The sequence below is a fragment of the Coloeus monedula genome, assembly GCF_965178545.1.
Source record: "Coloeus monedula genome assembly, chromosome: 22".
NCBI classification, from domain to species: domain Eukaryota; kingdom Metazoa; phylum Chordata; class Aves; order Passeriformes; family Corvidae; genus Coloeus; species Coloeus monedula.
Window position 1 is genome coordinate 1,829,560 of NC_138802.1, and position 24,206 is coordinate 1,853,765.

A 24,206-nucleotide genomic window follows, 5' to 3' on the forward strand; every position below is an offset into this window, starting at 1 on the left:
GGAGGGAATCCTCCAGCAGAAAGTTTGCTCAGTCCCTTGAGGTCTAACCTGGAGAGTTAAATTAATCAATAAATAAATGATCCCACAGTGCTTACACAGTGAGAGCATTCCCAGGGCACTGCTTCGTGCTCTGGAAGCAAAAACCAGGGAGAAAACTTCCAAAGGTGGGTGGACATCCCAGTCACCACTGGAAAAAGGCTCAGGAAACAACCCTGGGGAATATGGAATTGAATATGGAAAGTTCTCCAGCAGGGATTGTAAACCTTCCCCTCACTCCCAGCAAATTCCATGTGGGATCTGCCATGTCCCAGAAGCTTCCCCCAGCTCCATGAGCGGGAACCAGGGTGAAGAAACACCTTTGCCAAACCAGTTGCACTGGTACAGCCAGTGGAACAAACTGGATCCAGGGATATCCCCAGTATGGGATAAAATAAGGAGTTAATGTCAAATCCTGCTGCATTTAAACCACCCCCCCCCCCAGGTGCCTGGCTGTCCCAAGGCTGAGCTGGCAGACATGGATGGCTCTTCCTAAGCTGGGAATGGGGACAAATCCTGGTTTTTTGGCTCTACCTGCATTCCAGCAAAACTGGGATCCCACAAACTGGAACCCCACAAAAATTCCATTCACAAATCCAGTGTTTTCCTCATGGCCGAGATAAAACTGAGGGAAAGAATTCTCACCCCAAGCCGCAGCAGGTCAAGCTGCAGGTTGCTAAATTTCTCTAAATAAATAAAAATCTGTTCACTGTGCTTTTATTCAAGCAAACAGGGAATAAAGCCAGGCACAAAAGTGAGGAGGAGGCATTTGGAGGGGGTATTTTGGAGGTCTGTCCATATGTGCTCGTCCATGGAGCTGTGACTGCAGCAGCCACTTCCAAACACGTGACAGATCTTAAAATAGGAAGCATAAAATCCCTTTTTTTAAAAAATTTGCCTGTGGCCTTTTCTCTGGAACCACGAAGTCTTTGATTTCTCCCATGTGATCACTCATTAGCAGAAGCTGCAACTTTAATTAAAAAAACCCCCAAATATCACAAATTAATGATCAGCCTGTCATTTGGGCAGCAAGGGAAAGCAGACAGGTTGGATTTTCTGGCATGAGCCACAAATCCCCCACTGCTGCCACAAATACCAGCCTGAATTCTGAGCCAGAAGGGCAGGACAGCTGCAGAATCAGGGGAGAGAGGCTGTGGGTGGCTGAGGAATTGCAGAATTGACTGGTAAATGTCTGCATGTTAAACCCAGGCCTTAAATCACACCCCACGAGTGACAAATTAGGCCCTGCAGCTGGAGGCTGAGGCCTGGTCACTGATCTACATCAAATCAGAAGACATCAGTAGGGGTTAAACAGGATTTTAATTCGAAAACAAATCAGCTGGATGCAAAATAGGGCAGCCCTGCACCTTGCTGGTAACGGTGTGGTAAACTCAGGGCCTGTGACTCGCTGGAATTCCACAGGAAAGTTGTTTTGGGGGAAAAAAACCACCACTGGCAGCAAATCTTTCTGAGAAACCCTTCTGCCTCCAACCAGAAAGAGCTGGAGTGAGGACGTTGTTTAGTCTGGGATGTCATTGCTGGGGAGAAAGCTTTGTTTTATTCCTAAATATTCGCCCTGCCCCACACGGAGCACACCCAGCTTGGCTGGGATGCAGGGCCTGCGTGCTTGGAACCTCCAGCTGGAATGCAGAGGGATCCCAGGGAGCCACGGGAGCAGGGAACAGTCAAAGGACACGCTGGCAAAACCAGGGGATGCTGCAAGGCAGGAGGGGGCTGAGAAAATGATGCAGGGAGGGAAGGGTGGGTTAGCAAAGAGAAGTGGGAGAAAGGAAGGGAAAAATGCTTTTTTTGCCTCTCCAGGGCAGAGTTTCCACTCATCCATGAAGCTGCTGATTTATTCCAGCTGGGAATGCAGCCCTCAGCTCCAGTTCTGCATCCTGGCAGCCAAAGAGAGCTGTGGCTTTGCTTCCTGTGCCACTTTGTGCTCCAGAAGCCCGGGCACCGCTTGTGCACCTGGGCTGGCTCTGCTCCCTCCTCATCCCCTTCCCATCCCCTGGAGAGCCAAAAGAGAGAGAAAAAGGGGGAACTGTGGTGGGAAATGGTGAGAAAGTCCCATTGAGAGAGGCAGAGCAGTGGCAGGTGTCCCTCTGGGGCCCTGGCAGGGCTGAACATCCCCTGGCTCCCGGCACAAATGCTCCCACACGCTCACACTCCGGCTCTTGTTCCCAGGAGCTGCAGGACAGGGAACCATCTCTGCTCTGGGGGCAGGGGCTCATCCTGCACTGATTGCTGCTTGTCCTCGGCCTCTGCCCGCCGACTTCGAGCTCATGGAGTGCCCGTGGCCCCGCACGTGGGGCAGGGACAGGCTGGGCACGGGGACAATGCCCTCCCTTGTGGCAGCCGCCACAGGAGCCGCATTGTGAGCCCCACACTGGGGCTGTGTTCCCTTGGCTGCGTCCCCACGATTCTCCAGCTCTGTGAGATTCCCAACCCTCTGCCAAGGCTGGGCCTTTTCATGCTGGCCTTGGCCTTCCCATTTCCCAGCACTGGCAGCCAGGGATGACATTCCCAGCTCTCTGTCACCCCACTCTGCTCACAGAACCCCCAAATTTCTCCTTTCTGAACCCCAGAAAGGGCCTGGATTGCACAAGGAATGTGGCATTGGTACTGCTCCCTGTGCCAGCCTTTTTTCCCCTGTGTTTTCCTGCTCTCCCTGCTGAGACACCAGGAAAAATCAACCTCCCCAGAGGTTCAGGTGCCTGCTCAGCCCCTTCCCTGAGCACAGGTAAAACAGGGACACCTGAAGAATGCTGATGGGATAAACATCATCCAAAGCCATGCTAATCCATGGGAATTCATGAATTTCCAGTCTGGAAGCAGCAGGGACACTCAGGACTGTCCAGTCATGCTGGCATCACTCAGAAAATTCCCGTTGGTCACTGCAAGACCTGACCCTGCTTTGCCAACATCTGCTGATGTCCAGTGTTCCTCTGTTTCCAGGTGGAAGGAATTCCTTTTTACCCCAGAAAGCAGCGATATCCAGAATTAAACTTTTTGGATCCACAGTGCATGGAAGAAGACAGTAAACATGACATTAAAAATCCCCAGCCCACTGGGAAATACTGGGAGTTACTGGGAAGTGCTGCCCAGCAGATCCAAACCATCCCTGCATGATGCCTCAGACCCCCTGGCATTCAGGTGCACAGCTTCGAACCAAATTGCTGCCCTTGAATCCTGGGAAATCATCAAATAATCCCAGAAAATTATCAAATAATCCCATAATGTCATCAAATAATCCCAGAAAATAACGAAATAATCACAGAAAATCGTCCTGGCCCTACCCAGGACACCCCCAAAATCCCACCCTGTGCCTGAGAGCGTTGTCCAAACGCAGCCTTGGGGCCGTGCCCATTCCCTGTTCAGTGCCCCACCACCCTCTGCGTGAAGAACCTTTCCCTAAAATCCACCCTAAACCCCCTGGCACAGGGATCTCCATCCCAGCTGGAATCTCTCCCCCACAGGCCCAGAAGGAGCCGTGCCCCATTACCCAAAGGCAGAGAGAGCATCCACCACTTTCCCTGGATAATCCCTTAATTAGTGCGGCCTCCAAAATAATCCTGTTGAACTCTTCACACGCAGCCCAGTCGAAAACCAGATCCCAGGGAAATGCCCAGCCTGCCATTCCCAGTTGCCTTTTTTTGGAGGAGCTGCTTCATTCCCTTTTTCTCTCTGCTCCAACAGGTTGTGCCCAGCCCTCCCCATCTTCCCGCAGCCCTAATGAGCCTTTGATTAACACAACACAGCTTGCTGCACTTGCAGGCCAAAAGATTTTTTTCCCCCATTCCAAGCTGGCAACAGCTCGTCTGCAAGGAAAATCATTCCCATGCCAGCCCCGTGGAGGATGGAGGAGCAGGATGGGGATTAAGACATGATTAGCTCGGCCTCTTTGGAGGGGAGTGGGAAGAAAATGTTGTTACTGATTCATGCAGACAGATAAGGGAACAATTGCTCTGCTGATCCAGCGTGGCTGGGAGTCAGGGATGTTTGTGTGCCCTAAAGCACTGAAAACCAAGCTCCCATCACGTCCTGAACCCACACAGGAATCAGGGAATTAGAGGGGGGGCTGTGCTTTAGGCATTAAATCCCTGAGGGTCAGAAAGTGCTCCCTGAAATCAGACTCTGGAGGCTAAAAAGACAACTGTTATTGTTATATTAAATAATTATTATTCTTGCACCCCAACCCGTGTTTTGGGATACAACAACAATTATTTCTCCTTTCTCAGAGCGCACACATTGATTTCTGTGTGCTCTGCCCTTCCAGCTGCACGTTCTGAGCAGGACAATGTCTGGAAAGGTTTCCTCACGCTGCCAGAAGAAACAAAAGTCTTGGATGAGGGACGCTGGCTGGGGAAAAGAGGGGGCTGGCTTTGGACTGGGCTCTGAAAATGCCTTTTCTTCCCTCTTCCCACTCCCTGTTTCTCCTCTGATTCATGAGGAAACCACAAAGCAAACTCAGGGCTGGATGAGATTTGGATTTGTGAATGTTCTGGGTTTGGGGTTGTTTTTTTTTTTTCCATTCACTTCCACCCCCACCAGCCTCACTCTCCTCCCTTCACCCCAGCCCAAAAACCTCTGCAAACTTCCACGAGTGTAAAAACAACCAAAACCTGGCCTTGGGTTTAATTACCTTGTACTTAATTACCAGCACTGGGAGTGATAATGGCAGAATTCAATGCTCTTGTTTGGTTCAATGCTGCTTAATTTGATTTATCCTAAGCTTTACAAACCCTTTAAACACCTTGGTGTGAGGACAGGCTTAGATAAGCCAAAGACCAAAGTTATTCAGTGGTTTTAGGTGTTAGGACAGGCTTAGCTGAGCCAAACCCCAGAGTTACTCAGCGTTTTTAGGTGTGCATCCCTCTGCCTCTCCAAGCTCCTGCTCTGAAAATCCCATTCCAAGACTTTTTTGTGACCCTCCCCCTTGAGCTCTTCCCATCCCCAGAAGGTTCTGGTGCAAAATCCAGCAGAACCAATTAAAATTACCTCTATCACTGCTTTTAGAACATATTTTATGTACTCCAGCCTGTGTCTACTCGATAATGGGATTGAAGGGGATTTTTCTGAAATTTCACAAGCCACCCAGGTCTTTCTATAGGCACTGAAGTGCTTTTAAAATTCCCCCACCGACTCTAAAATGAGATTAATTCCCCATCTAACAAAGAATTGAGGGAAAAAAACTCTGCTAATGCTTGTTTACAAGCTCTGGGTGATAAAAGAATGGATTAATCTGACTGGAAAGGCTGGAAAAAATCTCCTGAAAAACATTGGAAAGAGCTGATGGGGTTTATCCAAGGCTTCCTTTCCTTGGGAAACAGGTCCTGCTGAGGGCTGAGTGGGAGGGATCACACATCAAAAGCTTGGATTATGCAATCCCAGGGCTAGGAGCAGCTCAGGCTGGGGTGGCACTGGATCCGTGGGGGGTTCCAGAAAGTGGGAGCTGCTGGGAATTTTCTGGAGGAGAAAAAAAAAAAAAAAGAAAGGAAAAAAAAAAGGTATTTTCTGGAGAAAAAGAAGTCCTTTTTTTGAGAAAAAAAAAGGTGATTTATGGAGAAAAAATAAGTATTTTTGGAGAAAAAAAGGGTGTTTTATGAAGAAAAATAAGCATTTTTTGGAGAAAAATTCCTTTGGAATTTCACAGAATTGTGGGATCATTTGAGGTTTGAAAAGACCTTGAAGCAGCCATCCACCAGCACCGTGTTCACCACTGAACCACATCCCCAAGTGCCACATCCACGTGGGTTTGGAACATTTCCAGGGACGGTGACTCCACCACTGCTCTGCTCCCAAAATTTACACCACCTTCCATTAAAAAAAATTCCCTGATACTCAGTCTAAACCTCTCCTGGCACAACTTGAGGTCATTTCCTCTCCTTGATTTCACATCATGGGAGTTTCTTCGACCGATTTTTCAATGCTGAGGTAAAAATTGGAATAAAATCCAGAAATTCCTGCAAAGCTGCGCTCCCAGAGCTCCAGGAAAGGCCAACACCCAAATCAAGAAGAGAATTGATCCACCTGATGCCTCATCCAGGGCTTAAAATCATAAAATGACACAAGGTTTGGGTTGGGAGGGACTTTAAAGCTCATCCAGTTCCACCAGGAACACCTTCCACTACCCCAGGGCGCTCCGAGCCCTCTCCAACCTGGCCTGGGACATTCCCAGGGATGGGAATTGGATGGGAATTCACCCTTCACACTGCCTGGCAGACAAATAGAACCCAAAAACACTGAGAGGCGATCATCAAAAGCAAGCTGGAAGCAGCAACGGAAAAGGACTGGGAGCTGGGAGGAAATCCAGACGTTCCCAAGCCTGCAGCTGCTCCAGAGTGGATCCAACAGCAAATGTTCCCACACAGCGTGGAGAAATGGCTCAGCAGCGCTGAGGAGAAGCCCATCCCTGCCCACCTCACACATTCCCTGCCTGGATTTTCAGTGGGAATGCCAGAGAGCAGGAGAAATGCAGAGCGGTGCTGGTTCCACAGCCAGCGTGGAGGGAACATCTCCATCGCTGCAATGGAGCCTCAGCTGCTTTTGATTTAATTAACGAAGGCCTCGTTAGCCTTGGGAAGCAGCAGCTCTGGGAGTGCTTTGAAAGGGCTTTTTTTTCTCCACACATGAGCACTTCTGTTCTGATAATCCCATTCCAAAGATTAACAAAGGGAATATTTCACCACGTGCCTCGTTCAAAGAAGGGGTGCGAACCCCACATCTGCCTTCAGCTGCCACAAACTGCTGGTAAAATATTCCTCCAGGCTGGATCTCCACCTCCACAGCCACTGTTGAGGCCATCCAGCAGGGATCCACAGGATTCCCACATTCCAAGGCAAGGATGCTGCTCTGGCACAGCCACCTGCTACATTTTTGGGCAGGTGAGAGGTGGCAGAAGAGGTTTTGGTTCTAAGAGGAGGCAGGTTGTGCTTGGAGACCCTGATCCACGGAATATCCATTTTTCCAGTGTTCTGCACAGCCAACATCCTCTCCCTGCCCTGGGAAGTTGGGAATGCAGAGCCCTGAGTGAGATGTCCCGGGAAGAAAAGGAACGAGGAAAGGATTTGGTGCCTGGGTTTGATTTGAGGCTGAGTCAAGGCCAAGCCACGGCCCTGGATTCTCCATCCCTGAGATCACACAGGCCTGGACTGGAAAACAACTGCCAAAAACTCCTCAGAACTGATGGCTCTGACACACCAAGAAGCCCGAAAAGCACAAAATTCAGCCTTTCCCCTGCCCAGAGCCACAGGGAGTTTGATTTGTTCCAGGGGTTAATGCTCCAAAGGGGTTTTTCCTCCATCCCAGGCACAGGAATGACCCAATACCACTTCAAAACCACCACGTTCTCCTGGGGAAAAGGCAGGAACAACACCCAGCACCCTGCTTTAGTTTCATCCTCACATTTCCAAGGCTCTCTGTGCAGGCACGAGCTCAATTTCAGCCCTGCCAAGCCTTAACGCGGCCTTTGCTCGTGGTGTGAGGGCTTCCTGCACATCCAGCTGATGTAAATAAGGAATAAGAAAGAGATGGATGCTTTTTCTGTGTGAGAACACCCAAATGTGTGCTGCAGCTAAGCAGAAATAATGGCTGGGGCAGTTTGGGCCTGGTCAGGAGCTCAGGGTGCCTTCAGCCAGGCCTGATCCCACAGCTCTGATCCTTCCCAAAGCTTTGCTATCAGCCTGGGAACATCCCCGAAATCCCTGAGCTGCTGCTGCTGATCCCAGTTTCCCTTTTCTGCCCAGAAGTGACAAAGCAGGAGGCAGCTCCTGCCTCACATTCCGGCGAGCCCACAGGAAACCATAAATCACCGGGAAAACACAACACCCAGGCAGAACTCGCAAAAGGCCAACACCAGGATGGCCTGAGGGGCTGGGGAAAGGGAACCAGCAAAGAAAACCAGACATAAAGTGGGCACTAAACCCCACTGCCACTTTGGGAGGGGTCCTGCTCCAAAAAGTAGAGGAAAATTGAGGGGGGGGCAAGTAGAATTTTCCCCTCTTTCAAGGGGATATTTAGAGGCACAAATATTCCTCTTCTTCATGGCCTTCCACCACCCCATTGCCTCTCCTGTAAAAAAATTATAATAATAATGACAATAATAATGGTAAGAATGGTGGTAATAATAATAATAATAATAATAATAATAATAATAATAATAATAATAATAATAAAAACACCCTTTTGGCAGGAGAGTGTTGAGCCCCCCCAAGTGTCACCTGGCAGAGGTCTCAGGTGGCTTCAGGGACACAGAATGACCCTGCCAGGGGCCAGGCCCCAGCAGGATGGGCTGTGGGGTGAGAGGAAAAGCTGAGTTTGTGTTCGGAGGGAAGTGGGAGAATCTGTGAGGTGCTGCCTTGGTTTGGTTCCTGGAACCCATTTGGGGTGTCCCAAATGGATCTGGTGGGGTCAGTGCCACCTGCCTGGCCACGGGAGCACAGTGCCATGGCATCCAAAGGGGTTTGGGCATTCCTGGGAGCTTGGCTGACACAGAGAGGTTGGTTCAGCACATCCTCAGTGGGACCATCCCCTGGGGAATCTCCTGGAAAATCTCTGGGACAGAACCTGCTCCATCACCCCCCAGGATGAGGGTTTAGGCAGCAAGGATCTGCTTTGTTTAGAGGTGACTCTGGTCAAAACAGCTGAGCTTTGCTCTGGCCCAGATAAATCTATTTATAGCAAGTGTTATGCTAATTTCACACGGATCGGATCCGCTGGCACTGCTGCAGGAATAATATTTTCTGCTACCTGTCCTTTTAACCACCCTGAGCAGCCAGAAAACCATTTAATTCTCAAATCACCAGCACTGTGTGTTCTCCTTCTGCTTCCCTTTCCAGACAGCTCCATTCCCTGATGATTTCCTCCCTCTGGAAATCGCTGCTTCACCGCAAAATTTACACTGGGCTTTGGAATAAGTGGGAGAAAGCCAGGTAAAAACAGATTGTAAAAATAATTTTAAAGCCACTCGCTTTTAGTCACTAAAAAAAAATTTAAATTGAATTGTTTTAATCACATTACCTGAGGTTCGTGTCAGGCTTTGTAAAGAATAATTCATTTACTGCCCTTCTTGTGAGCTAAGGAGTGTGGAGGGGATTGAACTCATTAAAATGTCTCTGTCCTTGGGATAAAGGTTTGGTTTTTTTCTCCCACCAATTGCTTAATGGAGAAATGGTAATAGAAAAGCTGTTTTTAGTGGTTGTGTTTTGCTCCAGGATAATGGAATAAGCTGTATTTCTAATCTTGACTAAAATCTCTCCACAGATGGCTGCGGGCATGATGCAGATGTGGGAGGCTGTGCCAGTGTGACCCTGGGAGCAGGAGAGAGTTTCCTGCAGGAAAAAATCCCAGGTGGAACAGCACAAACTCACACGCTGTGACACCAAAATCATCTCTCTCTTTGTTGTTTTATCCTCATTTGGGTTTGGTTATTTTTTTTTTTTTTTCAAAAGCCTGCTGAAAAATCTCTTCTGCCTTTCAGGGATTGCTCAAAAACTTGAATTTCTCATCAAATCCATCAGCTCCAGCTCCTTTCCCACAGAGCACCAAGTACCACCAGAGCCAAAACCTCACTCTTTATAATGCCCAAATCTGCTTTTCACTTTGCAGACATTTCCTGGTGTTTGGTGTTCTCTTTTTTCCCCATTTTCCACAGAGTTTAATGCAGGTACACAACCCCTAAACCCACTTTGCTCCGAGGTGAAGAGATTCTGTGCCCAAACTCAGCTCTGGCTTTGGCAGCAGGGCTCTGAATGTTTCTGCACAGCTCCACAAAGCCCCAGGTCTGTGTCTGGAACATGTTAAATGTCAGTTTACAGCTCCTACCCTTCCCTGAGAGGCTGGAGGTGGATGTTTAGACAAGGCTTTGAAGCACGATGAGTAAGACTTCGGAGTTTGGTTGCTTGGTGTGTTCAGTTGATTTTGTGCATTAATATTTAGCAAGAACCTGGCAGTTTTCAGGAGACATGATGGGGTTTTTTATGAACTCTTCTACACACACAAAATTCCCAGTATTTCTTCTCCTTTATGTTCAGACTGTAAGAATTTGGAACTGGAATTTAATCAAATATTTGAGTTTACTGAGTGTTTTTCTCCATTGCTACTTCCTGATATCCAGCCCGAGTTCCTGCAGCATCAAGGAGCTACTTGGGGAAGGTCACTGGGATTAGATGACCTCCAGAGGTCTTTTCCAACCTCAGTTACTCCAGGATTTAATGGCTTAAAGATGAAATCCTTCCTGAGCCCTCCTAATGCACTCCTTATGTCATGGATCTCATGGTAACAGGTTTTTCCTTGGGCAACTCCCACCCAAACCTTCCAGGAGCAGCGGGACCTCCCCAGGCCCAGCTCTGCGCGTAAAACAGAGGGGAAAAGCTGCACTGAAGGCACTTCAATGTTCACCACCCCTCACTGCAGCCCAGAGGGGAAATCCTGACAGAAGTTGCAGCAAATTATTTCCTAATTGTGCTTGAGGAGCTTCCCAAATCTTGGGAGGAAAGGGAAGCAGAGCACCAACGTCAGAGTTCTGCTGAATTTCCACTGCTGGTCTGTCAGGGTGAGTGAAAAGGGGAGTCACAGTAGAAAAGGGATTTGGAGAGGGCAGGTGGCTCTGGCTCCCTTCTCCCCAGAGCCCTGTGGTGGTTTCAGAATGCAGAATTTTGTGCAAATTGTGCTAAAACCAGCAAGGAACAGGAACCTCTGTGGGAGGGAATCAGAGTGGACTTTAAAAATGCTCCATCCTAAGGGCAGAGAGGGGTTCTGCTCTTGTCAGAGCAGTCAGAACTGCCCATTTCTTGTTTCATTAACACAGTTCTTGTGCCTTTCAGCTCGCTGAGAGTAATTTCTCAGCTCAGATGCTGAGCTGGGCACCTCCAAGTGATGGATTCTCCCCACGGATCATCTCCTCTGTGTGTTTAATGCTGATGGATGGGCAGAGAACTGACAGGGATCATCTGCTCAGCACCACACAGCAGCTCCCACACCTTGAGCTCCCTGCACCATTCCTGCTGAGGGCCAGGAATTTATCCCTTGCTTTCAGCCTGGATGGATCCCCACCTTTCTCTCTGCTCTGAATATTCATTTTTTTGCAGGAGAACAGCACAGCTGCAGGGTTGATTCAGCAGGAGAATTTAGCAGGAGATTTTAGCAAGAGATTTTAGCACCACTTTGAGGAAAGTCCAGTGAGAGATGTAGGCCTGGAACAACAGGGAAGCTGCACAGCCAGCACTGAACACAGGAATATTCTTTTCCTGAGCTGAAGAAAGACTCTTTATGTGCCACGAGCCCCCTTAGATGACATTTGTTTGCTTTCTTTGACAAGCAAAATGGACTTATCAAAAAACAACTCGCCTCAAACAGCTCTGTCTTCTCCCCAAGTGACCTTGGTGGCATCCGTTTACCCACAGGGCTGGAGGAGCTCCAGCAGCTTTTGTTGAGACTTCCCCCAGCACACAGAAGAGCTCAGGCTCCCCTCTGCCAGCAGGGATCTCTTTCAGCACTAAAAGCTCTTTATTTCTTTTTTTTCCCCTCCCTCCCCAGGCCTTGGCTGGGAGCTGGAGCTCCCCAACCTCTGGGCTCGCTTTGTTTGGGGCTGAAAAGGCTTTTCCTGTGTCGTGTCCTGCCAAGCCCAGCCGAGCTTCTGCCCTCCCTGGCTGCACAAGAGCTGAGGGACCAAGCAGGGCAGGCCCCTTCCTCTGCCCTGGCAGAGTTGGGTGGCACTGGGGTGACAAGTGACAATTTGTCACCCTCCCAGAGGTGCCAAATGGATTTTGCTGTGCTCCGGCGCCACGAAATAACTGGGATTATTTCCCACTGCCACAACCCTTTCCTAAAGGGATGAGAGTTTATGGGGCTGCTGGGGGAGTATGAATAAAAGCCCTAGAACTACTCATCCCTTACTTTTACTTATTCCTCTCAAGGCCTGGGTACAGTCCCAGTTTTCAAGCTCCAGCTTCCCCTGACACCTCTCCCGAGGGAATGTGGCTGTGGAATTAATCCCCATGTGAAAAATCAGTGTCTCTATGATCCAGCTTTGGGGAAGGACATTTTGGAGTGCAGCTGATGGGATTTTCACCAGCTACACGTGGTTTGTGTGCTCTCTGTGACAGACCATCCCTCTGAGGTTCTGAATCATCCTTGCAGGATGAGCATCCCTGTCCTGCTGCATTCCCAGACCCTGCTCTGCATTCCCAAGCTCACAGAAAAAGCCAAATTGTTGAGGGAAGAGGGAATCATCAGGCAGGAAATAGGGATCAGGGCTTGGAGTAAAATTAAAGCATCCTCTGTGCTGAGTGCTGCAGTCCAGGCGAGGCAGAACAAAGCTGGCATTGTAGGAACTGGGGCTGAGCAGAGGAAAAGAACTCCAGCACCAAGTCCAGGGGCAGAACAACAGAACTCAGCCCTGCAGGATTCACAGATTTCCATCCTCCACGCTGAGGATTCAGCTAAAAACCTCCACTCCTTCATTTCCTGGCATCCCACACGTTTCTCCACCCCCACGGCTCTGAACTGCAGGTGAAAGCTCAGGGAGCCGAGGGAACACAAGCGGAGATGAAAGCCCACGAGCCTGGATGTGCCATCTTCCCAGCCCATCCACACACAAATCCCAGCCTGGAGTTTTCCAGGGTCTCAGCCCTTTTTACTGATTTGGCCTCATCCCACATTTTCATGCTTTATCTCCCGATTCAGATGAGTCAGTGGCACATCAAGAGCTTGTTCCAAACTCCCCAGCTCAATCTGGCTTGGATTCCACTCTGGGAATAAAGGCAGGATGTCCCTCCACAAATGTCACTTTGCTGCCTCCCCGGCCCCCAAACTCCAGGTGGGCAGATCCCTGCAGCTCCAGGAGTGCCAGCAGGAAATCTGGGAACGGGGGAAGTGTGGGAAGTGTGGGGAAGGGGAAAGGAAAAGGGAAAAGGAGGGAAAGGGAGGGAAGGCAGAGGGGCCTCCAGCTCGGTCAGTGCCAGCACAGTGGTGGCTGTTCTGACATCCCGGGGCGAGGTCACGGCGCGGGGACAAATCCTCACTTCCTGCCAAAAGCTGGGTTTATCAGGGAACAAAGGGGGGAGGCTCTGCAGAGAGGCTGAGCTGTGGGAAGCAGCGCTGTGTCCCTGAGCTGGAATGGAGCAGGGACAAGGGACAAGGGGGCTGCTCTTCAGGAGATTCCTACACTCCCCCAACTCTGCCAAGCTGGCAGGACCCTGGGGATGCCTCAGTAAAGCCTGGCACAATCCCTGGGTGCTGAGAAAGGACTCATCTCTCTGCACATAGGACATTTTATTCCCATAAAATATCCTTTTACCTTATCCAGATGATTCCAAGCCCTGGAAGCACATCTGTATTTACACACACGTTCACACAGGCTGGTGCTGTGAGTAGCAGTATTTCCCAAAGAGAATGGGAATGATTAAGCCCTGCTGGAGTGTGCTGGAGCAGCCTGGGGATGCAGGGAAGGGATTATCTCACTCTCTGATATGATTTGATCTGTTTAGACGGTGCCCCTCGATGCTTATTTAAGGACTGAATGAGCCCTTCGCTCTGGGACGTGCCACCCATGAGCTGTGACATCAGCCCTCTAATCCTCTGGAAGGATGGAATTCCCTGCTCTGCTTCCCAGCCCTTCCCTGGGAATGACCCCGCTGGGATGGGTGGGAGTGTGCACACGGGGGGGTTATCCCACTGTGGGATCACAGAACCCCAGCACGGGAAAGCCCTGAAGGCCGACGAGTCCAAGCTGTGACCAACCCCCACCTTGTCACTGAGTGCCACGTCCAGGCCTTCCCTGGACACCTCCAAACCTCCCTGGGCAGTTCCAAGGCCTGAGCACCCTTTCCATGGAGCAATTCCTCCTGCTGTCCACCCTGACCCTCCCCTGGTGCAGCTGAGGCTGTTTCCTCTTCTCCTGTCCCTGTTCCCTGGCTGCATTGTCAGGGAATTGAGGAGAACACGAATTTTTTGAGGAGAACACCCATTTTTCACGTGGGGATTAATTCCACAGCCACATCACAACAGTTCTGTTCCCTCGGGAGAGGTGTCAGGGGAAGCTGGAGCTTGAAAACTGGGACTGTACCCAAGCCTTGAGAGGAATAAATAAAGTAAGGGATGAGTGGTGTGTAGGACTCATTCCCCCTGATCCCCGTTTCCTCTAGGCAAGATCAGTGATGCTGAACTCCATCAGAGCAGCAGAATGTTCTCCTTTCCCTCAAGGAGAGGCCTGGCATGGAGGCAAAGTCAACTTTTCCTGCAGAGGAGGTGAAGCAAGACAAGAACCCAAAGTGTGAGAGGCTCTGTGAACACCCCACACTGCGTTTGTTTGGTTAACCCCACCTTCAGTGGGTTGAGAACACACCTACAGCCTCTCCAGTCTTCTTTTCCCCTGGTCTTTCCTTCCTATAAATCAGAGTCTCTGAGCTGAATTCTGCCCTTTATAAAAAGGAAGGCCAGAGGAGACAGCAACGTGCAGAAATAAATGGAATTAAAGCCATTTGTGGATGTGCCACTTCAACACAAACCCTCTCCAGAAAGCCAAAACAAGCACCTACCCAGAGAAAAGCCTGGAATCCTTTTCCAGCAGCTTGTGCAGGGGCAATTATCCTGCTTCATTTGCTTCTTTGGGGAGCAGTGAGGAGTAATCAGCTCCTGCAGCACCACGTGGGGCTGGCTCAGGGCTGCCCCGACCCCTGTGGGGTTTTGTGTGCCCGGGGCTGGCAGGACAGACCCTGCACCCACCATGGGCTGGAGCACAGCCAGATCCTCAGCACAGAGGACTCCTAAATCCTTCCAGAGTGCCCAGCATACCCTGTGCTCTCTCCTAATCTCTTTTCTTGAACCACAACCCCTTTCCCTCCCCCCCAGCAGCTCCAGCACCAGCAGCAGAACATGGCCCAGGATGTTTTCCCTCACTGGTGCCCAGCCAGCCACGCTGGGGGCTGTGACTGCTGCCAAGGGCAGCCCTGGCTGGGCTGGGGGCCAGGCTGGCTGCAGCTGGGCATGGATGCAGTGGAGCTGCAGGAAATCAGCCTCCACCCTCCTCACAGGAATAAAATTGTTCATTATCCCAGCGCTGCTGCCTTGTCCTGGGGGTCCTGCAGAGAGGGAGGCTGGCAGACACATCCCAGAAATCATGCTGGGCTGGGAGTTGGATTCCATGATCCCTGTGGGTCCTTTCCAACTTAGTCTGTGATTTAGCCCAAATTCACCTCCAATTCACTTCTAATTCACCCCAATTCACCTCTAATTCATCCCCAATTCACCTCCAATTCACCCCCAATTCACCTCTAACTCATCCCCAATTCACCCCCAATTCACCCCTAATTCATCCCAAATTCACCCCTAATTCACCCCCAATTCACCTCTAATTCACCCCCAATTCACCTCTAATTCATCCCCAATTCACCTTTAATTCACCAATTCACCTCTAATTCACCCCCAATTCACCTCTAATTCATCCCCAATTCACCTTTAATTCACCAATTCACCTCTAATTCACCCCCAATTCACCTCAAATTCACCCCTGTGCAGCCTGGAAGATGCTCCCACCTCCTTGGACTTCCAGGTGAGCCCTCCAGTCCCTCCCCACATCCCTGGGATTAAGGAATAAAACTCCCAGTGCTCAAACACCCTCCAGGCAGGGAATTCTGCCCCTCAAATCCTCAAAATCTTGCCCATTCCAAGATTTTAACTCTCCAGCACCCCAAAGAAAGGAAAGCAGCAATCACAAAGCTGCTGGCAGGTAAAAACCTCCATTTTCCCTTTTTCCTCCTTCCCTTCTCCCTCAGAGCCTGGAATTGCGGTCAAAGAGGGAACAAATTCTGCTCCTGGTTCCTTTCCCCACAGGAACACTGGTGCTTTCTGCTTTTTTATCACTTCCTCTCCTCCACCCTCATTTTTACCTTCGATAGGAACCACCTCAACTCTGAGAGCCAACAATCCCTGTGTGGAACAAACACTTGGGAAAGTGCACTCAGGAAGGACTGCAAATGCCTGGAATCAGAATCCAGCCCTGAGAGAGAGGAGAGCTGCAAGCAAACAAGCACAAAAACCCTCAGCCCCAGGGAAACATTTGGTCCTGTCCCCAAAATTCCACCAGGCTTGGACTGCAGGTCCCTTTCAAGGGCTCTTTTCTTTATCCCAGATAACCAAGCTCGTACAGCCAGCAGCAGCCTGGCTTGATTTTAAGCAAAGCCAGAAAAACTCCTGGTTCTGTGGCCTTCCTGCTGCAAAATAATTCATCCTGTGGCTGAAATTTCATCGTGTTATGAAACCAGGCTTTAAAGGGGCCAGCGTCGCTTCTGAACAGCCTGGGATTCCAAAGCTGGAGTTTCATTCCTCCCTCCCCTCCAGAACAGCACTTCAGGACTCTTCCAGCCCAGTTTTGCAGCTTCAGGTTGGTTTTGGGTGCAGGAATTGAAGTGATTTTGCAATCACAGGAAATTCAGGGTGGGAATTGCTGGTGTGAGCTGGGGCCAGGCCATGCTTGGCCTGACAGACTGGGCGACAGCTCAGGGACAGCTGCAGCCAGCCCAAAAAGTCACTCCTGCAGCTCTGCTTACAGCTCCCAGCCTTCCTGCTGTTCCTCCCCTCAAACAATCCAGGGCACAAACGCTTTCCAGCATTCAGCTGTTCCTTGCTAAGCCCTGACACCAAACTGGGAGCCTTCAGCCTCCTTCCCTCTGCTCTGAGCAGCGTGGCCACGCCAGGATGTGTCCTACAAAGCAGGAAACGCTGGGAAAAGGGACTCACAGGATCCCCCAGCGTGTGTTTAATGAACTCTGGAGATGTAATGGAATTTGCAGCGCCCTGATCCCTACATTAGCAGTGCTTTATTCCTTATCCAGCGATTACAGGGCACGGCTGAACTGCCCTACTGACAGTGCAGAACCCTGCAAAAACCCCCAGATTAACGGGCTGTGTCACTGATAACCCTGAGGGATGCCTGGCACAGCAGAAAAATCCTCCAGGCACAGAGCCTGCCCAAAGTCTGGGCAGTTTAATCTTGAGGGGGGAAAAAAAAATAATTAAAAAATCCTTTTCTGATTTGGGGAGTTGGGATGGATCCCTGAGGTTTCACCTTCCAAACCTGTGAGATACCAAATTAACACAACTCCCAATTCATAGTTATGAAGGAAACTTCTTCCCAAAAATAAGGCATAAAGCAGCTCTTATTTATTCCAAGCCAGATTTCAAGTCAGAACAGTCAAGCTCACCCACGTGCTGACCTGGCCATGCTGCAATCCCTGGAGGAGCAGGGTTGGGATCCAGGGCCATTAAACAGTGCCAAGACAACCAGCAGAGCACAATTTTCAGGCCATGTGGCCCTCCCCAGTGATCCCCCCTGGATAATTCCACAGCACAGATAATCTGAATCAGCAGCTCTCAGCTTCATCACCTCTGGCTCTCACTGCCCTCTTCCACCACGGGGTTATTGCTATTTTGGGGTTTTTATTTTCCTTTTAGCAAGCTCTGTCATCCCACTTCTGACCCTTTCCCATTCCTTATAGCAGCTGGAAAACCAGCAAGTGGCACAGCTTGGAATCCTGGAGGGTTTGGGCTGGAAGGGACTTTAAAAGTCATCCATTCCCACCCCCTGCCTTGGGCAGGGACACCTCCCACTGTCCCAGGGTGCTCCAACCTGGCCTGGGACACTTCCAGGGATGGGGCAGCCACAGCTGCTCTGGGAATTCCATCCCAGCCCCTGACCACCCTCACAGGGAAGAATTCCTTCTGAAAATCCCACCTAAGTCTCCCCTTTTTCAGTTTGACCCCATTACTCCTCGTCCTGTCACCACAGCTCCTAATCTTTGGCTCTTCCAGTGGTTTTGGGACATCCTAAAGGACAAAGCTTATGGATCCTGCCTCTGGAAGGCTTTGAGGGGATGAAGAACACTCTCACTCTCAGATCCAGGCGACAAATCAGTCAGGATTTCTCCTCACACTCATGGGAAGCAGAAGAAGAGAGAAGAATGTCAGGAGACAAAGGGGATTTTTTCCATCTGTGTGTGGCCAGCAGAGAGACAACAGAGAGGACCAGCTACTGGAAAAGCAAGCAAAGCTTCAGATGAAAAGCAACTGAATATATATATAAAAAAAAAAAATTTAAAAGAATTTTAAAATAAATTAAAAAATAAAGTAAAATATTTTTTTTTAATAAAAAAAAAATACTCAGGAACTGCCCCGTTATTTCAAAGTTTGCAGATGTTCTCACAGTGACAAAGCAAGATGTGCCACACAAGTGGTGTTCCAGTAACAAAGACAATCATCCAATTACCAAATAACAAAATAACAAGATTTCCCTTGGCCTTGTGCTGCAGCAGGAAACTCCTGAGCTCCAGCTCCCACAAGCAGCCCTAGAGATGGCATTTCATAGTTTGGAGATGGCATTTTATAGTTTAGAGATGGCATTTCATTGTTTAAAGATGGCATTTCTTTCTTTAATAGCATCCACTGCAAAGTCTGGGCAGTTTTATCTTGGGGGGGAAAAAAAAATATAATTAAAAAAATCCTTCTCTGATTTGGTGAGTTGGGATGGATCCCTGAGGTTTTAGCTTCCAAAATTTGGGATACCCAATTTAGCCAGCTCACAATTCAGAGTTATTAAGGAAACTGCTGGCCAAAATTAAGGAATAAAGCACCACCTATTTTTTCCAAAGCCAGATTTCAAGTCAGAACTGTCAAATTCTCTCCTAGCAGGGGATTTTCCCTGACTACAAAGGGAATAAAACCCTTCAGATCTGCCCACAGCACTGCAGGCTGAGGGGCTGCAGCTTTTCCCGAGCACTTCAGGATTCCCAGGGGAATTTTAATGCCAGGGAACCTCAGATTGAGGGGATTTCTGCTTCCAGATATTCCTGTGCTGTGGAGGAAAAACCCCAGAGCCACGTGAGGGTCCTGGATTAAGGATGGACCCCACCACCAAACCTGTCCCAGTACAACCCCAGTAAAGCCAGGTTTGGTTCTGTGTTAATGATTTGGGGCCATCTTAAAGTGATGCTGAAAAAGGGAGGCTGGAAAGCAGGAGAGGGAACAAATCCTCACTCACTCCGTGGGGGAAAGCTTCACCCAAAGACATTTAGGGCTGGATGGACAGGATGGGAGACAGAACCAGGAGAGGGAATAAATCCTCACTCACTCCACAGGGAAAGCTTCCCACGGAATTATTTAAGGGTCTGGAAGGACAGGATGGGCAGCTCTAAGTGGTACCACGAGAGGAAGCAACTCCAGGGTGATATTTTTGCTTGGACTTGCCCCTTCCTCAGCCTCTCTGACTTTAGGAGCGCAGGGATGAAGAGATAAGAAATAAATAAAGAGATAAGGAATAGATAAAGAGGTAAGAAAGGAAGGGGTAAGAAATAAAGACACATGTTAGAGTGGATGCAGGTAATTTCAAGCTGCCTTTATGATAATTTCTCCTCTCTCGTGCTGCTGGAGCAGGAGCTGTGCTCATCAGGGGCTGATTCAGGCTCTCTGTGGGTGTCCTGTCAGGTGACTGCCATCAATATTGGGGACCCTGCTTCCTCAAGAAGCCTTGTGCAACAAAAACCAATTCCAAATCAATGCCAAAATCAATTTGTTACATTGATTTAGCTCAACAGATGAACATCCTTCCTCTGGCCATTCTGTAATTTAAATTTGCTTTTGAGTAGCAAGTCAAGACGTTTGGCTGCCCTCAAACTGCCTGGTGATGGTGTTCAGGGTCAGCTGAACATCACACTGAGGTGTTTTCTGTGGAGGCTTTGGCTGACACATTCACCCAGCACTAAAACTGGTTCTGCTGGCTTTAAACTTGTCTAATTCCATCTCTTATCAGACTGAGCTGGATCAGCTTGACTCAGGGTTTTAATTCTTCCCGCTCTGTTTGGAACACCCCAATCAGAGCTAGAAAATATTTCCTAAATGTACTCATTTTTCCACTTCCCTTTCCTCTGGCAAGCGACTTTTTTAATTCCCTGCCTCCTTCCTGGAGCTGGAATTACATCCCCGCACCTTTCCCTGCCTGAGGAGAGCCACAGCAAGGTGCAGACAGTGCCAGACAAAGGTCCCTGCCCATGGCCCTGGCTCTCAGCTCGGCCCCAGGAAATCCTGGGAATGTGTGAACCACAAGCAGGAGGCTGGGAGGGGTGGGGGGAGTGGAGCAGGCACCCCTCAGATCCTCAATCCCAAATCTCCCGTTCCTGCTCAGCAGCACGGAGCTCCCTGGAGCTTGGATGTCCATTCAGGGATGTTTTCACCATCCCACAGGAGCATCCTCAGGAGAAGATTCCAGCAGCTCTGGCTCATCCACACACAGGGAACCCTGACCTCACACCAGGGCTGATTAATCAGCATCATTAATAACAACAATTACAACAGTAATGTCAGTTATGGAAACAAAGGCTGGGCTCCCGCCCTTTGGGGAGTTATCTCTGAGGAATTTGGGGTTTTCTGGGGCCCACAGAGGGAGGGCTGCAGCCAGGCCCAGCCTCTGCCACTTGTTCCTGCTCTTCCCTCATTCCCCCGAGGGTTCCTGGAGTGCATGGACAGCCAGGGTGAGCAGTGATGTCACAGAGCCAGGAATGGGTTGGGTTGGGTGGGGGGGACCTTAAAAATCCTCCAGTGCCACCTCCCACTGTCCCAGCTTGCTCCAAGCCCCATCAGCCTGGCCTTGGACACTTCCAGGCTCCTCCATCCCTGGAAATTTGCAGGCTGGATGGACCCACAGCTTCTCTGGGCTTCATTTTTGCCAGAATGAATCAGGGAATCACAAAAATACTTCAGGTGGGAAGGGACCTTAAAAACCACCTTGTTCCAACCCCAAAATGATCAGATTTACTCATCTAAGCTGTTCCTTAAAGATCTGCAAGGGTCTGGACAGCAATGAGTCCTTTTTTGCAGCACTCCAGACCACCAGCTTCCCTGAGCGAGTGGGACAAGGCAGGAAGGTGTTCCTAGATTTCCCAAACTCCTCGTGGGAGATGAAAGCCAGGCTATCTACCGGGGCTGCACTCAGATGTGCAAGAACAGGTCCTTCCAGGTCATTAAATTGTTTACTGCAATTGCAGACACGCCTCTACAAGGTGCCTGGCAGAAATCAGCCTTATCTGCCAAGCTGGAGGTTAGACACATTTAAATTATGAAGTTTAAAACAAAAAGAGACAAGTTCTCCTTGTAGGAACTGGAATTTATAAAGTTGAAAGCAATGAGGGCGTTCTGAGGATGGATTTGACACAGAGTTGGAGGTGATTGCTAATTATCAGGAGATGTTTCATCCGGTGTTTGTTCATCCTGTGTAATTTTTTTTTTTTTGGGAGGATTTTTTTCCTCCCTGTGTGTGGCAAACAGAAGACAATTTGATTGTTTCAAAGGCTCTCCATGGAGGAGAATAAATCAGCTGGAAAACACGGGGCAAACCTTCTCTGGGAAGTGCAGAGGGGCTCTGTGGGTGCAGCAGGAAAGGGAGGATGATCCCCAGACAGGGAAACCTGCATTCCATTTTTGCCTCTTCCACAAATGGCAAAGGACTTCAATTTTTGCTGTCTCAGTCTCTGTTGAGAACGTGGAGCTTTCTCTCACCTCATTTCCATCTCTATTTCTGTATTTATTGGTATATTTTCCTTTTTTATAGTTGCAATATTTTAGGGACATGCCATGTTCTGTGGGAGAAGTCCTGTCCCTTACACACATCCAAGGATTCCCTTGCATTCCCAACAAATAATTACAACAAAAGAACTAATTAAAGACCTGGAAGGAAGGAAAATACAGGAAGAGGCTGAACCCTGCAGCCTTTGAGAAAGCCTGAATAATTCAAGTCGGTTCTTTTTTTCCTGCTCACGTCAGGATTTCTCACTATTTGAGGTGTTCTTAGTTTAAATATTCCCCTGCTCCACATATTCCAGCTTATTCCACATATCCAAGCTTATTCCTCCAGCCCGATCTCTTGTTCTCCCTCAAACAGGCAGACTGTGTCTGGCCATTGGGGAAATAGTTCATAATTCCAGGCTTAAATAAGTGGCTTTTGATAAAGGTCCAAGAGAGTGTTCTGAGAGCTGTTTTGTTTTTATGGACGGAGCAGACAGAGCAGAATGATGCTGCCTGCATGCTAAGAAACTTGGCCCGGAGCCCACACACACGCACACACCACGGGCAAAATAAATAAATAAACACATCAATCAATCCTGACGTCACCAGGAAAAGGGTCACTGCCATTTGGGACGAGACATCTGGACAGTGAAGTCACAGCTCTGGCTGGGTGCCACCGAGCAGTTCACATGCTCAGCAGCACAATGGGATGAAATGACAGGCCAAAAAAAGGGGGAAAAAGAGGTGGATAAATCCTTATTGATGCTAAGTGAGCAGAGGATTAAAGCAGGGATTTCGTACCTAATTTTTCCCTGATGGAAAACTCCCGTAATTCCAGCACCAGCCTGGGTAAGACAAAGCTGTCATCTCACCTGACACTGCCCATCACCTGTCAGCACCAGAAAGAGCAGGATTTCCCCACGGAGTTAAAATCAAACCACGTGGAGGAGGACCCTTCCCGCATTCCCACACGCAGGAATAAAGGAGGTGCACTCGCCCAGGTGTTCGCGTTACCTGCAGCTCTCCACAACCACACACAACCAGCCACAAAATGACAATTTGCCAGCCGAGCCTCAGCCACAGACCACTGCGGCCTTTCTGGACGGAGCCTGCACTCCAAGAAACCATTTTAAAATGCACTTCCAGCTGCTTTTTTTTTAATTAACAAAAAGATCCTGAGAAGGAACAACACGAAATGTCTGCAGGAAGCAGAGACCCCCTGACACTCCTTCCCCTGCACACGCAGCCAGCCCAAGTTGCTCCTGCAGGCTATTGTCTGTATTTCCCTCAGCCAGACCCAGCGCTGAGGCAGGGAATTGCTCCCTGTGGAAGCTCTGCTGTTCCCTCAATAGCCCAGGACATCCGAGTCCAACCGGACACGAAGGCAGGATGCTCCTGGCACAATGGAGCATCAGCCCCGGAGCGTGGCGGCTCCTTCTGCTCCAGCCCCGGGCATTTCTGGAGCGGCCTGATGCGGATGCAGCACAGCCAAGCCGGAGTCTTTGTTGTCACAGCCCAGATTCCTTCAAGACCGCTAAAAAAATCCACCCTCCAAGAGATGGGAATGTGACCGCATGGAAAATGAGTGTATTCCTCAGCCCTGGCTCTGCGGGCGGTTCCAATCAGCGGCGCCCGGCTGAGCCCCGCGGGGTGATGCCCGCTCGCCCTGCTCCCAACGGGATCCGGCACCGGCGAGCCCGACGAATCCTAATTTTTCATCTGCCAAGCGTCCGAACGCAGCGGGGGAGGGCGGGATGAGGGAGGGATGAGGGGCACGGGAGGGACGCGGGGTTCAGGAGGGCGGGATGCGGGAGAGATGCGGGGTACGGGAGGGTAGGATGCGGGAGGGATGCGGGGCGCGGGAGGGCAACGCCTGCGGCCGGAGGCATCCCCGGCTGCCGGCTGAGCGCGCTGGGCCCCGGCTCCAGCCCATCCACCGGCCCGAGGGTGCGGGGCCGGTCCCCGCTTCCCGGGCGCGGCCCCGCGGATCGCGGCCCGGTGGGGCCCTGCCCGTCCCCGCGTCCCCCCCTCGCCATTCCCGGAGCGGCCCCGCCGGCCCTGCGCTTACCGGAACCGGGGCGAGTCCTTGATGCACTCCTCGAACTCCACCGTCATCCTGCCGGCTCGGCCGCGCTGCGCTCAGCGGAGGAAGCGCATCGCCCGCCGGCCCCGAGACGCGCGGGCAGCGCCCGCCCCCCGCACCGGCCCGCCTCCCGAGGCACCGGCACGGAACCGGGTACGGCACCGGCCCGGAACCGGGTACAGCACCGGCACGGAACCGGGTACGGCACCGGCCCGCCTCCCGCGGCACCGGCACGGAACCGGGTGCGGCCCTGACACGGCACCGGGTACAGCCCAGCTCCGGGTACGGCACCGGCCCGCCTCCCGCAGCACCGACACGGCACTGACACAGAACGGACCCGCCTCCCGTAGTACCGGGTACAGCCCCCGGTACAGCCCTGACGCGGCTCCGATCCGCCTCCCTCAGCACCGACACGGCTCCGGTACAGCACAGACCCGCCTCCCGCAGTACCACGTACAGAACCGGCCCGCCCCCCGTAGCACCGACACGGCACCGATCCGCCTCCCGCAGAGCGGACACGGCACGGACACAG

General features: G+C 50.6%; 1 protein-coding gene across 1 annotated transcript in view; it reads right to left on the reverse strand.

Annotated features, from left to right (window-relative positions):
* Positions 1-23,962, reverse strand: part of ACAP3 (ArfGAP with coiled-coil, ankyrin repeat and PH domains 3) — a 66,727-nt gene extending 42,765 nt beyond the window's left edge. Inside the window, exon 1 of the mRNA XM_082295669.1 lies at positions 23,660-23,962. Within this exon, the coding sequence (XP_082151795.1) occupies positions 23,660-23,706 (47 nt within the window). The 5' untranslated portion in view covers positions 23,707-23,962. The remainder of the gene's footprint in view (positions 1-23,659) is intronic.
* Between the last annotated feature and the right edge of the window lie 244 nt (positions 23,963-24,206).